Here is a 13,886-nt window from a genome sequence, read left to right as displayed (position 1 = left end):
GCTATGGAAAAAAAATCTACTACATAGAGTTCAATAATTGTTAGAACCTGAGAATATGAAGGCAAAATACTGGTTCAAAACATACTCCCCTTTTCACTGTGTGACATTCATTTCAGGTTCATTTTCTCCCAATTGTTTTCTATGTTAGAGCTTTCCCCTTTTATTCTTGATTTTATTCATTAAAAAGGTTGGAAAAAGAAAAAAAGGTTGGGCAGGGGTCCTCAAACTTATTAAACAAGGGGTCAGTTCACTGTCCCTCAGACCGTTGGCGGGCCGGACTATAGTTTCAAAAAAAACTATGAACGAATTCCTATGCACACTGCACATATCTTATTTTGAAGTAAAAAAACAAAATGGGAAGAAATACTGAAAGGACAGAACGGGACTGATAGCTGTGTCCCTGACCCCTCTTCCAAGAAAAAACTACAGAATGTGTTAGTTACCCAGCCCACCCATAAGTCAGCCAATGGGAAAGCAAGGGGAACTAACCCAAGGCCAAAAGTATGCTGACCACCCCCTGTCTTTGTGTAACCAGAACCTAGCCACACCCTGCCTTTGCTTCACTAGCCCCTAGCCCTCACCCAACCAATTAGAAGTATGCACCCACCTCCAAACCCCAAGCCCTATAAAATCTTTGTTCTCTTGAGACTCAGGGCTTCCTCGCATCCTGCCTCTGCGTCGGTAGAGGCAGAGGGACCGGGCTCGAGCTTGAATAAAGGCTCTTTACTTTTGCATTGGACTTGGCTCCCTGGTGTGGTCTTTGGGATCTTGAAATCTGGGCATAACAATACAATATTTGTATTTGCATGTGGCCAGTAGGCCGTAGTTTGACGACCGCTGGGGTTGGGTATGTGAAATGTTAAGGTGGTTTTAGAAGTCAGAACTGCACAAAACCATAAATTCTACCAAGTCTCACGGTTGCCATCTTTTCTACCCTGTTTCCACCATCTTATTATTTTCACCCCATTTCCACCCACTCCCTGGATGTAACCAATCTCATTGGTTCCTCGGTTACCTTTCCCGTTTCTTTTTGTATAATCGTACAGATGATATATATTTCCTTATTTCTCCTTTCTTTCGCAAAAGGTGGCATAATTTCTCAGATTTTGCTTTTACATTTAACTATATATTTTGGAAGCCATTCCATATCAGTTTATAGATATTGGGGTTTTTTTTAAAAAAATATATATTTTATTGATTTTTTACAGAGACAAAAGGAGAGGGATGGAGAGTTAGAAACATCCATGAAAGAGAAACATCAATCAGGTGCCTCCTGCACACTCCCTACTGGGGATGTGCCCACATCAAGGTACATACCCTGATGGGAATCAAACCTCGGACTCTTCAATCCACAGGCTGACACTCTAGCCACTGAGCCAAACTGGTCAGGTCTCTCCTTTTTATAGCTGTACTGGAGGCCTGGAGTACAAAAATTTGTGCACTCAGGGGGAGGGGTCTCAGAGCCCGGCCTGTTCCCTCTTGCAGTCTGGGACCCCTCGGGAAATGTCCATCTTGTTTCGCCCCCGCCTCCCTCCACCGCCTGGCCCGGCTTGTTTCGTCCCCGCCTCCCTCTGCCACCCTGCCCAGCTTGTTTTGCCCGCTTCCCAGCTTGTTTTGCTCCAGCCTCTGCCGCCTGTCTTGCTTCCCTCCGAGCCGGTATATGCAAATTAACCACCATCTTTGTTGGTGGTTAACTTGAATATCGCGCTGATTAGCCAATGGGAGGCATAGAAAAGGTACGGTCAATTACCATGTCTGGCTATTATGTGATAGGGTAGTATTCCCTTGGGTGGATCTACTGTTGTTCAGTCAGCCATTCTCCCATGTCAATTATTTAGGTTAATTCCAGGGTTTTGCAAGTACAATGCTAAAATGAATTACTTTGGGCATACATATTCTTGTACAACTGGAGATGTTTGACCAGGGTAAACTGAGAAAAGCATGTGTCATTTCGTTAGATGTTGCCTGCTTTCCCAAAATTAGCATACCAATTTGCATTCTGACCAGCGATGTCTAAGAGTCCCTAGTTCCTCTCAGGCTTGCAAACAGAATGTGTTGATGTACTTTTTAATTTTTGCTAATCTGATAGGTGAGAAATATCTTAGTGTTATTTTGATGTGCATTTTTCTCATTAAACGGTTGTATAGTTTTTCATGCTTAAGGATCATTTTTATTTATTTATTTATTAATTTAAAATATATTTTATTGATTTTTTTGCAGAGAGGAAGGGAGAGGGATAGAAAGTCAGAAACATCAATCAGCTGCCTCCTGCACACCCCCTGTGGATTTGCCCGCAACCAAGGTACATGCCCTTGACCTGACTCGAACCTGGGACGACCCTTCAGTCCGCAGGCCGACGCTCTCTCCACGGAGCCAAACCAGTCAGGGATTAAGGATCATATTTAAAAAATATATGTGTTATTAACTTTTTTACAAAGAGGAAGAGAGAGGGATAGTGAGTTAGAAACATCACTGAGAGAAACATTTTTTTAAAAAAAATATATTTTATTGAGTTTTTACAGAGAGGAAAGGAGAGAGAGAGTCAGAAACATCGATGAGAGAGAAACATCGGCCAGCTGCCTCCTGCACACTCCCCACTGGGGATGTGCCCGCAACCAAGGTACATGCCCTTGACAGGAATCGAACCCGGGACCCTTCAGTCCACAGGCCGACGTTCTATTCACTGAGCCAAACTGGTTTTGGCGAGAGAAACATTTTTTTAAAGAAAATGTATTTTATTGTTTTTTCACAGAGAGGAAGGCAGAGGGACAGAGAGTTAGAAACATCAATGAGAGAGAAACACTGATCAGCTGCCTCCTGCACACTCCTTACTGGGTATGTGCCCACAACCAAGGTACATGCGCTTGACTGGAATCAAACCTAGGACCCTTGAATCCACAGGCTGACGCTCTATCCACTGAGCAAAACTTGTTAGGGCTAACATTTTTTATTCTTTTTTTGTGTGTGAATCATCAGTTCATGGCTCTGACTTATGCATCACGTTTCTGCAATTTTCCTCCGACACTGGAGCAAGCAAGCCTCCTGTTTGCTTCAGCTGCCTGGCTGCTGGCAACCATCCTGGCTGGCAGTTAATTTGCATATCCTGCTGATTAGCCAATGGGAAGCATTCGGGGGTATGGTCAATTTGCATCTTTCTCTTTTATTAGTGTAGATGATCTCAAGAATAAGCCGTGTGTCACCTGGCTCACACCCAGGCCCACACTGAATTAGCATGTCTTTCCATCTTTGCTGGATCAGGAAGTTGCCCAAGTGAAAATGGTGTCACATTTCCGGCTTACTAGAAATTCTGGGGTTACTGGTAAAGGTGAACTTTCCTTTTGTATGTCCAGCTGGACTCGTGCTGCTGTTTTCTGGAGAGATGGTCTCTGTGCTGCAGGGGGGCCTGTCTGTGAAAAGATGGGGCCTTACCATTGCCATCCTCTTTTACTGCCCCATACCTCTCACAGAGGCCCCAGGACAGGGAGAGAGAGGGCTCTCATGCTTATGCCATGTGGGGACAGTGCAATGAAAGATAGCCACAGAAGAAAAGAAGAACTTGCTCTCGTCATACACAGTGAAGAATGGGAAGTCGTTCTAGAGGCAGAAAACTGGTAACTACAAGAGGAAGCTGGGAAGGTCTCCTATGAGAAATGGACAAGGACACAATTCACAAAGCATAGAGACAGAGGGACAGGTACAGAGACACAGGCAGAGCAGGACGTGGCTGACAACGAGGCAGCAGAACTGAGGAAGAGGCTTTAACCCAGAAGCTCCCAGGAGCAGCACAGTCTGTGGTTGTGTCACTATTAGCCCTGTGATTTGGGACAGTTTAGCTCACTCTGCTAAGCCTTAGCGTCCTGTTCTATAAAATGGGCTAACAAAACTAGTACATCATGGCAATGTTGCGGGAACTGAGAACTGTGTAAGCCACTGTCTTACTATATTTAAAGTCTCAACAAACTTTACTTCTCAGAAACTCTATCTCATGGTGAAAAGAGCTCCTATTCTCTGAAAGGTCATCTAGTGAATGCAAATTTCAACTGAGGGCTCTTGTCACATTGCAGTGCTTCGTTTGTAGCGGTTCTCAACCTTGGGTTGCGACCCCTTTGGGGGTCGAACAACCCTTTCTCAGAACACATATATAATTACATAATGTTTTTGTGATTAATCCCTATGCTTTAATTATGTTCAATTTGTAACAATGAATTTGGGGGTCACCACAACATGAGAAACTGTATTAAAGGATCGTGGCATTAGGAAAGCTGAGAACCACTGCTCTGAACTGACTGTGAAGATCAGTCCCAAGTTGGTTCATTTCCCCTTCCCCTCAGCGCCTCATCTTGATAACCTCTGCAGCCGACTGTGATGTCCCCAGGAATGACCTACTTCCAAGTAGTCCTGTTGCCCCACGTATATACTGCCAGCTCCTCTCTGACAAACGAGCCAATAATACACAGTTGGGAAAGGATAGTTTCTCTTCAATGAACAGTGCTGGGAAAACTAGATACTCACATGCAAAGAATGAAATAAGACCCTTATCTTAAGTCAATTGTTTATTTTCTTTTCTTCCAATATGAAAAACACTTATCCTACAAAGCAAAAAAGACACAAAATGAGTGAAGTTCTAACCTGCATTTTTGTTTCACTGTCCGTTTGTTAAAGGAACTTGCCAAAATTCATAGATGTGGCAGAACATATGCTCAGACATTTAACCAAATATAGAGATAGCAAATGCACATCTGAAAAAAGGCTCACCATTAAGCCTTAGAAAGAATGCAATAGAACAACAGTAAATATAGCATGACAAAGTTACAAAAAAGTTTAAATAAAGGACTGAGCAAACCTTTTCTAGATGTGGAGGAATTAAATCTGTGATATACTGCTGGAAGAATGCAAAAACGCGCAATTGGCTTAAAGCACAACCTCCTAATTACTTTAAGTTAAACATTCTCCTCTCCTCTGACTTGGACATCGTATTAGAGTTATTGATAAAGATAAATGAAACCTATCTGCATTTAAGAATTATGCACAATCCCTATTAGGCCAGTGATTCTGTAGTAATTATGCTTTGCCCTAAACCCTACTATCCTATTGGAAGAGCGAGGACTACGCCCTCCAACTTACCCTGGGTCTCCGTTTTTGGGCAGAGTCATGTGCTCGGCTAAACTTCTTCCCGGAAGCCCAAGCCTCTGCTAGCCACACCAGGATTTCTCTGGACTAACCAATGATAATCAAGGGAAGTGCATGCCATCAATATGACCACATCCTGTGTAATGAGACACCAACTTGCACCTGGCCAATCAGCAGTACCCACAGTCACCTCTCCACCCCTTACTCCACCCCCCTATAAAACTCCTCTTTCCATCGGGCTAGCCCTCTCTCTGCCACCTGCTGCTGTGTCAGTAAGGAGGGTGGGGGAGCCAGACTCGATTTTGAAATAAAGGACTCTTTGCTTTTGCATCGGACTCGCTGGCTCCCTGCTTGGCTCTTGGGAATCTTAAAATCTGGGCATAACACCTATACCCAAGTGACCATCACCCATGGAATTGCAGACATTAGGATACATGGCCCTTTGCAAGATCTTTGAAAGTAATTCCTTTCAAAAGTATAGGCACACCTGTAAAGTCTCTGATGACAATGAAAGTAACTGTTTCTGGCAAAATATTTCCCACATTCACTGCAATCCTGAGCCCTTTCTCCTGTGAACTTTCTGATGACGATGCAACTGATTGTTCAGGGCAAATGATTTCCCACACTGACTGCACTCATAAGGCCTTTCTCTGGTGTGAAGACTCTCATGATAATGGAGGCTACTCTTACTGGTAAAAGATTTCCCACACTGACTGCACTCATAAGGCCTTTCTCCAGTGTGAAGTGTCTGATGACGACAGAGGGTACCCTTACTGGTAAAAGATTTCCCACACTGACTGCACTCATAAGGCCTCTCTCCAGTGTGAATTCTCTGATGACAATGGAGCTTATTCTTACGGGTAAAAGATTTCCCACACTGACTGCACTCATAAGGCCTTTCTCCAGTGTGAAGTGTCTGATGACGACAGAGGGTACCCTTACTGGTAAAAGATTTCCCACACTGACTGCACTCATAAGGCCTCTCTCCAGTGTGAATTCTCTGATGACAATGGAGCTTATTCTTACGGGTATAAGATTTCCCACACTGACTGCACTCATAAGGCCTTTCTCCAGTGTGAACTCTCTGATGACAACGGAGGCCATCACTAGTGGTAAAAGATTTTCCACACTGACTGCACTCATAAGGCCTTTCTCCAGTGTGAATTCTCTGATGACAATGGAGCTTATTCTTACCAGTAAAAGATTTCCCACACTGACTGCACTCATAAGGCCTTTCTCCAGTGTGAAGTCTCTGATGATAACTGAGACTACCCTTACTGGTAAAAGATTTCCCACACTGACTGCACTCATAAGACCTTTCTCCAGTGTGATATTTCTGATGATAATTCAACTCACAGTTCCAGATAAAAGATTTCCCACATTCACTGCACTCATAAGGCCTTTCTCCAGTGTGAATTCTCTGATGACAAAGGAGCTTATTCTTACGGGTAAAAGATTTCCCACACTGACTGCACTCATAAGGCCTTTCTCCAGAGTGAAGTCTCTGATGATGACGGAGACCATCATTAGTGGTAAAAAATTTCCCACACTGACTACACTCATAAGGCCTATCTCCAGTGTGACGTCTCTGATGATAACTGAGGCTTAAGCGAGTGGTGAAAGATTTCCCACACTGACTGCACTTGTAAGTCCTTTCTCCAGTGTGACATTTCTGATGATAACTCAGCTGACAGTTCCTGACAAAAGATTTCCCACATTCATTGCACTTATAAGGCTTTTCTCCAGTGTGAAGTCTCTGATGACGATAAAGACCAGAGATTCTGGTAAAATATTTTCCACATTCACCACACTCATATGGCTTTTCTCCAGTGTGAACTGTCTGGTGTTGAACAAGGCTAAAATGTATGCTAAAGGATTTCCCACACTCATCACATTCAAATGGCTTTTCTCCAGTGTGAACTCTCTGGTGTTGCATGAGCTTTGCACTTTGGCTAAAGAATTTCCCACATTCGCCACACTCATGAAGCTTTTCTTTAGAATGAAGTCGCTGGTGTACAATAAGGGTGGATTGTCGTTTATAGCATTTCCCACATTCATTGCACTCGTATGGATTTTCTCCTGTGTGCAATTTCTGATGATAATGGAGATCAGAGATTTTTGTAAAAGATTTTTCACATTCACGGCACACAAAACACTGTATTCCATTACAGACACTATGGTCCTGAGCAAGCGTCTGGTTGCAGCCAATGGCTTTCTTGCTGAAATAAAACTGCTTTGCACATGCCCCACACCTCAATAGTTTCAGGCTGTGTTGTGTTCCCTGCTGCTCAACCAAGTGGAAAATGTCTCTCAGGACTGGCCCACAACTCTCACAGGGGTGGCTCTTCTGGGAGGACACAGCTACATTGGGGTTCTTGGCCTGTGACACTCTCACAGAAACATGTTGTTCAGTAGGTGCCTCCACATCCTCTGCTCCACAGCAGCAACCTAGAGAGGATATGAGTTCAAAGTTCTCCAGCATCACTTCGAGGAACAGGTGTCTCTGAGCCTCATCAAGGAGGCACCATTCCTCCTTAGAGAACTGCACAGCAACATCCTCAAAGGTCACACGAACATCAGCTGGGGGCCTCTGTGGGTTGAACGGGGTGAGGATGGCAGGAGAGGAGGCAGCCAGGGGCACAGTGGTCTCTGTTCCAGGCACAGAACTCGTCACCCGGGAGGCTGATTGGTGGGGACCAGGACTCTTGCGCCTTCTCATTCCGGCGTCTCCACCAACACCCAGTGCACAGGATGCTCTGACCCACTTAGGTGATCCTGAGAGAAGAGGAAATGTCCATCATAAGGAGGACACTGGAAGTCAACTATTGACTTTATTTATACCCAGGCATATACCCTTGACAGGAGTCAAACCTGGGAACCCTCAGTCCACAGGCAAACAATCTTCCACTGAGCCAAACTAGCTTGGGCCAACTGTTGACTTTAAAAAGGGCAAACAGGAAAAAAAAAAAAAAGGCAAAGAACTAAATTGGAAAGCATTTGTATGAGCAAGCATAGCTTAAAAGGAGTCAGTTTACCCATGTCCTAAAGTACACTTGTTGCCTGGGATTTGAAGTAATTTGGATGAGATAAACACACTCATGTGTTTGGCCACAGAAATATAGGTGAATTGCTACTGATTTCAGATGAATAGGTGTCTGGAGAAGATGGACCTTCTAATGTAAGTAATTACAGAGAGACATAAAATAACTTTGAGAGAAATATTTCTTTTTCTGGGATTAAAATTTTTTAAATGGACAAAAAAGAAGCAGTAACAAAAAAGACATTCATAACATTAAAGAAACACTAACTATAAGGGAAAACCATCTCAGTAAAAATGAAAATTAAAGATATCATGTTTAGCTAAAATAAAAATCTGAAAGTGATGAGTACAACAGCAGCCAGAATTGGCAGATCTCAGGAAGGCCCATGGAGCCACATGTCCTCATTTCCTCTGGTTCTTAATGCCACATCTGTCAGCTTTCAGCGCACTGGCTCTCTCCAACAAGACTTCCCCGAGGCTCAGCAACAGATGAAGAGAAACAGTTACCATGGCAATGGAGATAATTTTGTGATGACACAAAGTCCTGTCCTACCTAGAGAAGATAAGGCTCTGAGAGAATTCTTGCTCTAGATGTTCCCCATCTCCAGAGCAGAGAGGCCTATATGAATCAGTGACTTAATTGAAGGGGTTGTTTCCTCAGATACCTTCCCACATTTATTGTCAACAGCCTCCTTCTAAATGTAGACTTATTGTCTGCACAAAATGGTAGTGCTTAATATGGAAAGTAAAACTCTAGAAACTTAATTTTGAAAAAAAATTCTAATGGCTAGGTACACGGGTACACCCATTGGCACAACCTCAACAGGAGAAGAACTTCATAGGGAAAGGGAATGCTAAGGGTAAGGGTAAATGTAAGGGGAAGGGGAAGCGACATTGATGTGAGAGAAAAATACTGCTCCATAACCCTCTGTACATACCCCATCTGGGGACTGAACCCACAGACTACTTTTGGTGCACAGGATGACAATATAACCCAGCAGTCGCCAACCTTTCGGACCTCACGGACCACCAGTGGTCCATGGACCACTGGTTGGCAGCTGTTGCTCTAACCAATTGAGCCACCTGGCGAGGGCCTACAGTATAATGTTAAAAAAACAAAACAGTTTTTACTTTGAAATAGTTCAAGGTACACAAGACATTGCAAAAATAGTATAGAGAGTTCCCTGAGCATTTATCCAGTTTCCCCAGAGGTGATCATTCCCACCATCAGGAAGCACGCTAGTTCCATCACCACCAAGAAATTCTGGAGAAGAAACCAAGATGGCTGCATATATAAACACTGGAAATTGCTGCCTCACGTAGCCACTTCAAAAATACAACTAAAAGACAAAGCGGACATCATCCAGAACCACAGGAAGGCTGGCTGAGTGGAAATTCTACACCTGGAAAGAAAGAGAAAAGCACACTGAGACTCAGAGGAGGTGCGGAAGTAAAGTGCAGAGGTACTGAGGCACACGCAGAAAGGGCTGGCAGCTGAGGACACGGTTGTCTTTTCAATTGGGAGGGAGTCTCAAGCTCCTGATTGCTCTGGACTGCAGTTCCGGGTGAGTCTCTGGGGAACCAGACTCATACAGGGAGAAACTGGACTGTCTGGCATCGGGCAGAACTCGAGGGCGACTTTCTCTCAGAGGTGCTTGCAGTGATTACCTGTACACTGATACATGGGGCCTCTTAGGGTAGGACTGGGGAGCAGCCATAGCTGCTTGCTCCGCCCTGTTGATCCGGAGACCACAGCCCTCCCAAGCTGTTGCAGAGGCTTCTGCATATGAACGGCCTGGCCCTTAGCAACCTGAAAATTACCTAACGAACTGCAGTTGAGTCAGAGCAACCCAGAACACCGTAAAAAGACCCAATGCCCCACAGCAGCTTGCATTGCTTCACAGCTGGACCTCATCTGGGCACCTCCAAACCCAAACAAAGAAGAGGAATCTCTCCACAGGTCCTGCTGGGTAGCCTCAGGCAAAAGCTAAATTAGCACCTTCTTAGCGATCCAAGAACCAGTGTTCCCAGTGGTCAACATGGGACCATCCAGATTGTGGCTCCTCAGATCCATGGGGGACACATTCAGGGGGCGGACTCAGTGAGCACCAAGGCCCCGCTGAGGTGGGTCCTGCCCTAGAGGGGTGTCTCCAGCTCTGGGGTTCTCTCACTGCAGACAGGGCTGATTCTCGCAGCCAATTGGCCTGGGGGTCGGTTCCTCCCAGTGATGCCTGGAACAGTCAAGGCTTGACTACAACAAGACTGTGCCCAAAGCCCAAAAGGGATGCACCAAGAGTGTCCACCTCAGGTAATTGGAGAGGCTGAGCCACTGGGCCCTATAGGACACCTAGCATACAAAGCCACTCTAGCAACACAGGGAAGCATAAAAAATGCGGAGACAAAGAAACATGTCACAAATGACAGAAATGGAGGAAAGCAAACTACTGGATATAGAGTTCAAAACCACACTTTTAAGGTTTTTCAACAATTTTCTAGAAACCACTGATAAATTTAGTGAGACCTTCAAGAAATCTAGTGAGACCCCCGATAAATTTAGTAAGACCCTAAGGAAATCTAGTGTGACCCTCGAGGTTGTGATAAAGGACCAACTAGAAATTAAACATACACTGACTAAAATAAAGGATATTATGCAGAGTTCCAACAGCAGACTAGAGAATAGCAAGAATCAACTCAAAGATTTGAAATACGAAGAAGCAAAAATCACCCAACCGGAAAAACAAAAAGAAAAAAGAATCCAAAAATATGAAGACAGTGTAAGGAGCCTTCAAGCGTACCAATATCCAAATTATAGGGGTGCCAGAAGAAGAGAGAGCAAGATATTGAAAACCTATTTGAAGAAATAATGACAGAAAACTTCCCCCACCTGGTGAAAGAAATAGACTTACAAGTCCAGGAAGTGTAGAGAACCCCAAAGAAAAGGAATCCAAAGAGGACCATACCAAGACACATCATAATTAAAATGCCAAGAGCAAAAGACAAAGAGAGAATCTTAAAAGCAGCAAGAGAAAGACAGTCAGTTACCTACAAGGGTGTGCCCATACGACTGTCAGCTGATTTCTCAACAGAAACTATGCAGGCCAGAAGGGAGTGCCAAGAAATATTCAAAGTGATGAACAGCAGGAACCTACAACCTAGATTACTTTACCCAGCAAAGCTATCATTCAGATTTGAAGGACAGATAAAGAGCTTCACAGATAAGAAAAAGCTAAAGGAGTTCATCACCACCAAACCAGTATTATATGACATGCTGAAAGGTATCCTTTCAGAAGAGGAAGAAGAAAAAGGTAAAGATACAAATTATGAACAACAAATACACATCTATCAACAAGTGAATCTAAAAATAAAGTGAATAAATAATCTGATGAACAGAAGAAACTGGTGAATATAGTAGAATCAGGGGCATAGAAAGGGAGTGGACTGACTATTCTGGGGTTGGGGAAGTGTTGGGAGCCATTAGAGATATTGGCTTAGACAAAGCCATCTTAAGAACTATAAGTTTCTGGTTCCTCCAGAAACTCCTAATTACCAGAAACCACCTGTGTCTTGCAAATTGGCCAGCAGTTAAAGATAAACTACCCTCACACAGCCGCTAAATCACACATCTCCACTGATAAGCACACAGCCACCCGAAGCCTGCTAAAGCACACATCTCCGCTGATAAGCACAGCCATCAGGAGCCTAATAAATCTCTAGTAATAGGTTACTGCCCATAGACCCCTTTACCCACCCCCTGTCCCTAAAACAGTATATATCCTGCCGCTGTGAGAATAAAGTTTGAGGCTTGATCAGAGCACTGTCTTGCCTCCATTCCTTCGTGTCCCTTGTTTGTCTCATTCTCCTAGGGTGTCTCTTCGTTCCCCCGTTGTTGTCCCGCGGGTCGGGGAAGTCTGGCGCCCAACGTGGGGCGTTGGGGACCCCCTGCGAGAACGTCTGCTTGAAGCGCCTGGCCAGGCACCCCTTAGAGTTGCCACGCAGTATTGACTCGTGAGTGAAGACTCGGCATTTTGATCGCCACGGTTTCACCCGCCCGTGAGACAGATCGTTGTGAAGGTAAGCAGACGAAACTTTTCAAACAAGAATTTCAAAATACCTCTTGAGAGCCTTCACCCTCTTTGGCACCCCCTTTGGCTGGCCTTTTTAGTTTTCTTGATCTCCCTCCAGTCCACTAATAAGCACTTCACCTCGCCGTTCGGGGAAGAGTGAAGGGTACCCGACACCGGCAGTGAAAACTCTGAATCACTGGGAAAAGTAATTTTTCTCTGGCCCGACCTGTGTCGCCCTCTCTGGCAAACTCTGAGCTCGCTAAGTCTTAGTGGTTGCCATCCTGGTATGAGGCTTATACATCCCAACCTATGACACGCGAGCAGAGGCCGTAAGGTAAAAGGAGAGCGGTTACATAAGGATCACCAGAGATTTAAGAAATTCCCAGCTGACCTGGCACGGGGTTTATACGTCCCAGAGGCTTACGTGGAGGAGGAAATCTTGAGAACTACCCAGCCAAAATAATGGGCAACTCATTGAACTCTCATGAGGTATTTCTAGATGGACTCAGGGAGTCCCTCAGGACACGGGGAGTAAGGGTTAAGAGAAGGATTTAGGCATTTCTCAGGGGGCTCAGGGAGTCCCTCAAGGCGCGAGATTTTCAGGTTAAAAAAGAAAGATTTAAGAATTTCTCAGAGGGCTCAGGGAGTCCCTCAAGGCTCGAGGATTTCGGGTTAAAAAGAAAGATTTAAAGAATTTTTTCACTTTTGTCACTAACCTTTGCTCATGGTTTATTATAGACTTTTGATTTGCATGTTTAAAGTGTTAAAATTTTAGAAGGAAATCTTTTACAGTGTTTACATGTTATTATAGAATATAACCTTTGTTTTGCTTGAAAAAGGTACATTAGATCTTAAAAGTTTGCCAAAAAGTTAATCAGAACTTGCCAAAAATTGTTTCCCCTTGTGGAACACGGCATTTCATTTCCTAGAGGCTTTAGGAGAGGTCAAGGAGGATGAATCTCCTCCCCCTTGCACCCTCCACTCCTTAAGAGGAGCAGAAAGAAAAAAAAATGGGAGAAATGGCCTTCATGGCTCCTTCCACTTCCATGTCCTAATCCTGAAATGTTTAATTTGCCGTTAATAGAATCACCTGTGCAAAAAGGCCAAATTATAAAGAAATTGGAATATTAAAAGGTACTCCTTAAAATCAGGCTGAAGCCGAAACCGGTTTGGCTCAGTGGATAGAGCGTCGGCTTGCGGACTGAAAGGTCCCAGGTTCGATTTCGGTCAAGGGCATGTACCTGGGTTGCGGGCACATCCCCAGTAGGAGATGTGTAGGAGGCAACTGATCGATGTTTCTCTCTCATCGATGTTTCTGACTCTCTGTCTTTCTCCCTTCCTCTCTGTAAAAAATCAATAAAATATATTAAAAAAATAAAAATAAAAAAATAAAATAAAATCAGGCTGAAAAAATAGTGCCATGGTCATCTTAATGTGTTTTCTTATCTTAATTTGTATTTGGAATCTAAAATCTGTAATAAGAAATGAAACCCCACTGTTGAATCCGCCTCTGGCGTGGAGAGATTCAAAGGTGGCAAGAGAGAGCAGAGTTACAAGCTCTCCCACAATGAGATTACTTAATGTTTTATTTAAAAATTACCGGAGAACATCTTATGACAACCAAACTTTGGCTAAGATAACTTTGGGTGCTA

General features: G+C 44.1%; 1 protein-coding gene across 2 annotated transcripts in view; it reads right to left on the bottom strand.

Annotated features, from left to right (window-relative positions):
- LOC308524973 (uncharacterized protein) overlaps window positions 1-13,886 on the bottom strand; it is a 33,862-nt gene that overhangs the window by 10,027 nt on the left and 9,949 nt on the right. Inside the window, exon 4 of one of the 2 annotated variants that reach the window (XM_081099630.1) lies at window positions 4,543-7,905. The exons of the other annotated variant lie outside the window; for it this stretch is intronic. Within the exon in view, the coding sequence (XP_080955756.1) occupies window positions 5,675-7,905 (2,231 nt within the window). The 3' untranslated portion in view covers window positions 4,543-5,674. Of the gene's footprint in view, window positions 1-4,542; window positions 7,906-13,886 lie in introns of those variants that run through there. 2 annotated transcript variants of the gene reach the window in all.

Source organism: Myotis nattereri (genome assembly GCF_964212035.1).
Source record: "Myotis nattereri genome assembly, chromosome: 9".
NCBI classification, from domain to species: Eukaryota; Metazoa; Chordata; class Mammalia; order Chiroptera; family Vespertilionidae; genus Myotis; species Myotis nattereri.
The sequence above is the reverse complement of the archived record's forward strand: the minus strand, read 5'-3'. Positions and strand labels throughout refer to the sequence as shown.